Source organism: Dendronephthya gigantea, unplaced genomic scaffold (assembly GCF_004324835.1).
Source record: "Dendronephthya gigantea isolate DGI-Jeju-01 unplaced genomic scaffold, DenGig_1.0 000003F, whole genome shotgun sequence".
Lineage (NCBI taxonomy): Eukaryota > Metazoa > Cnidaria > Anthozoa > Malacalcyonacea > Nephtheidae > Dendronephthya > Dendronephthya gigantea.
Genome location: NW_021163013.1, coordinates 450,732 through 454,922, shown reverse-complemented (window position 1 = coordinate 454,922; position 4,191 = coordinate 450,732). Strand labels below are relative to the sequence as shown.

Sequence of the window (4,191 nt, the reverse complement as noted above, 5' to 3'; positions counted from 1 at the left end):
TCTTCGTTTCAGTGCAGAGCATATGTTTTTCGCCATATTCGCTGCCATCTGGCCGCTTACCAACTCCAATCTCGGGATTGAAGTATTCCTTTTCGAGATCCTCGACTTCGATGCAAGGAGACCTTTCACTGTTCCAGTAACTTGTTCTATTACCGCTATTGTCACACACGAGCATGCCAAGTTACTCGCATCTGCGAAATATGGAGGTGAATCGCGTTGATCTCCTTTAGGTCTTTCGCCACACATCGTGGTATTTTCACATTTCGAAGCTGTTTAGTCCACCTCAACCAATCATTTTTCAAAGGCGTAGATGCTTCCACATCCCAGCTTTTCTTCTCATCGCATACTTCTCTGAAAATTCTTTTCCCTTCGGCCATGGTCGGCGACACGATGCCCAACGGATCATACATTTTCCCCAGATGGCTGACGATGGACTTCTTAGTCACAGGCATTTCCTCCGGATAATCAGGTACTTCAATTAACAGTTCGTCTTCTTTTTTGTCCCATCTGAGTCCTAGAATCTTTGAGGGATTCGGCATCCCTTCACTTTCCAGTGTTCCCACATTCGACTCCCATTTGTGTAACGGGAACTTACCACTTTCCAATATCGTTGTCGCTTCTTGCTTAAACCTCTCTAGTTCTGAAACATCACTTCCTGTTTTCATCACATTGTCAACGTAGGTGTTTTCTCTTAATGCTTTGATGGTACTCTCAAACTCGACTGGTTGTTGTTCCAGGTGGTATTGTATTGTTGCTCCCAACATGAATGGACTCGCCTCCGCTCCAAATGGCACTCTTGTAAACCGCAAATGTTCCTCTTTACCATTGATATTGAACAAGAATCGGAAGGCATCCCGATCTTCTTCTTTTATTCCGACTTGCAGAAATGCCTTTTGGATATCTGCTAAAGCTATGTTTGGGGCCACTCTCGCTCTAATCATTATGTCCCACAGGAGTGGTTGCAGTGGGGGTCCCGTATACATACAGTCGTTTACACTATTGGCCATGGGATGGGGCTTCATGCTGGCGTCAAACACCATTCTTACTTTAGTTGTGGTGGCATCTTCCTTAACGACTGGCCTGTGTGGCATATAAAAAAACGTTCTCCTCCTGGTTGTTCTGGTGCTCTCTCGATAATACCGTCATTTAACTGGCTTCGTACTATCTCAACATATTCATCTTTCAGTGTTTTATCTTGATTAATCTTCTTCCAAACATTGCCTAGTCGCTTCCTGCTTGGTTCCAGGTTATCATTCGTTATAGTAGTCCCTGGTATCCATGGTACTTTAACCTCATATCGTCCCTGTTTTGTCTTCGTTATGTTCTCTCGAAATTCCCGATGGATATCCAGCTGGTCTTTTCGCTTCGATCCTCCACTCCGAGGACATCCAGGCTATACAATCTCTCATAATCCGTTGTTTCTCTTGTGAACATGCATTGTTCACTCGAATAGTTACCACCATGAATAATCCAGCCAAACGACGATCCTTCCACCACCGGATCTTCAGGGTTGCCTTTGAAGACTTCCTCTGTTCGTATCTTGCAATATGTCTTGTCTCCGATGATCATATGAATGGGATATTTCCCTCCTGGATTCATGTAGAATCGTTTATCTTGGTGTGCTCGAATTCATGTTTCAGCTTGTTTCATATCCGGTCGTGTCACTGTGGTAAAATCACTCAACTTGGATCCGGTCAGCTCGATTTTCTCTTGGGCTTTGCCATCCAGCGATTCTACGGTGACGTCGAAGATAGGCATTGACTGTTTGCTGGAACCGTTGACTGTAATAATTTCTCTAGCTTCATGTCGTACAGGTTTTAGGTTGAGTTTCTTTGTTGCTCTCTCGAAATGAAGTTCCTTCCGGAACCAGAGTCCAGATATGCCCAGAACACCTCCTCCTTCAATCTTACTGGTATTATCGCCGGTAGAGTTGGCTCTTCTACGACTGGGGTATATCCCGTCAGTATGGGATCACTTTCCCCACCTCTCTGTTGGGGCTCATTCTTGATTTGAATGCAGAGGCTTGTGTGGTGTTTCGAACCACAATGAAAGCATCCACGACTACGACATTCGCTACCTCTATGTCCGGGTGAGGCACAATTGAAACACAACTTGTTCTCTACGAAGAACTTCTTTCGTTGTTCAGTGGTAGTATACGAGCTGCACTTGTCACTCCAGTGTTCTGCTTTGCAGAAGACGCATTGACTACCTCGTTTCCCGCCCTTGTCTCCCCCTCGGCGAGTGTACATGCTTCGTTCCCGAGAGTCCCTCCTATTGTTATCATGAGGGGATTTGTTCCTTCTTAGCCACCCTTGTAAATTATCAATCAACCTTTCCATTTTCCAGTCTTCCCAATTGTCATCAGTTCTAACTAGGTCCGGCTTGACTTGGGGTATCTTGTTAAGGGTGCACATTACAAACCCATCTAGTTTGGCATGTTCATCCAGGGTGCGTAGTGCGTCATAATTTCTACTCAGTTTCTCATAAAACACTTGAACCCTATCGTGGGACGATCCCCTAACTGTCTCCAAATTTATTATCTCATCAATATGGGAATTTACTACCAACCTTGTCTGTCCATATTCTTTCTTCAGACGATCCCAGGCTGTCTTGTAACCGGCTGGACCTGGTCTTAAGTTGGAAATCCTGTCTCGCACTTTGTTGGATACCATCTCAAGCAAATAACCAAACTTTTCCTCGTCGGAAATAGGTTTCGAATGTATCTGAGTCAAAAACATGTTCTCAAACCTTACCCAATCGCTAGCCGTACCCTTGAATGATGTTATGGTAAGTTTGGGCAATTTGGCATGGGATGTGCTAGCTGCCTTTTCCATCTCAAGTTTTCTCTCGGTTGTCTCGAGCTCTGCCTGTAACTTCTCTTGCCATAACTGCCGCTCTTGTCGTCTAATCTCCTCTCGATGATGCTCCTCTTCCTCTCGCATTGTGTCACGTTTCCGGCTTGTTTCTTCAAAAGTAATTTCCTCTTTTCTCTTCGCTAATATATTTTGCAACTTACTGAGTTCCAATACCCATGGTGAATACGTTTCCTTGGCAGTTTTTTTCCACTGTCGTATCGCTCTTGCTGTATACTCGCCCCGGTCCAATTTTAATTCTTGCATCGTCGACACTAAGTTATATATCTCATCGAGAATAAATTCTGAACGTTTGCTTACTGTTTCAATTTCCTTGTAGTCTCTCTCCTCGATTAATTCATCGGTTTGTTCAAGATAATACTTTAATTTCTCGATCTCTTTGTTCATTTTTGTCTCCAATTCCCTCTCTTTCTCATTAGGTTCGACTTCGTCCGTCATTTTCGCACGTCTTGTTTACAATCACAATCCCTTCGAATCTCGGTAAATGTTGTCTCCAAATCGTTATAAAATCCTGGTCACGGCACCACTATGACCCGAACTTTTGTTTCAAGCCAAAATTCTCACAACTCCATGTCATTTTCAGTATATTTTTTATGAATAATTCATGACTTCAAAATAACAGGTTTTCCTTCCCTCACTTTACAATGTCACATGACCTCCCATCCCGGGGGGGGTTATCTATCCTAATCTGGGAGGGTTGTAGCATTCTACCACACTTGCAACTGTGGCAATAGATGTTGATCCATGGTTAAAATTTAGTTAATAATAAGCATTGGGATGGTAACATGTCAACATGATAGTTATAATCTTTTTTTCGAGGGAGGAGGGGGGAAGTTGGAAAGTACGTTGTATGTGAGAAAAAAAAATTGAGAAAAGAAGTTCTTCACTTCTGATTTTTTAATTCCAAAATGTCAAAGTGAATTTCATTTCGTTTCTAAATTTTTTGGAGGAACTTCTGAAATGTTCTTGCAGGCAGCACCATGATATTAATGAAGACGAAATACATTAGAAAAGATCAGTGAACAAAATTTAACCAAAATATGAGGAATCAGTAGCACATAGTACTTGTCATAAATAGTAATAATGATTCAAATAGCAATCATAAAAACTGAAGAGATAAACTCGCTGATTAAAAAAAATTCAATTGTTATGCCTAAGATTGAACTGACTACATTAAAAAATTGGAGGTTATGGTAGCCAAACCTCCTTCTGGACAAACACTTTGCTTTTATCAGATATTTCTATTAGCACTGTATATTAGAGGCTACATATTTTTTTAAATCATTCTCCAGTTGCGTATTGTTTTTCCACCATTCGA

General features: G+C 42.1%; 1 protein-coding gene across 1 annotated transcript; it reads right to left on the bottom strand.

Moving 5' to 3' along the window:
• Positions 1-1,817: 1,817 nt before the first annotated feature.
• Positions 1,818-3,311, bottom strand: LOC114539136. Its single transcript, XM_028559871.1, has one exon. It carries the CDS (start codon positions 3,309-3,311, stop codon positions 1,818-1,820), a length of 1,494 nt encoding a protein of 497 aa, XP_028415672.1.
• Between the last annotated feature and the right edge of the window lie 880 nt (positions 3,312-4,191).

What these genes read in the sequence shown, in the direction of transcription:
- LOC114539136 (XM_028559871.1), bottom strand. Translation starts at nt 3,311, where the DNA reads ATGACGGACGAAGTCGAACCTAATGAGAAAGAGAGGGAATTGGAGACA.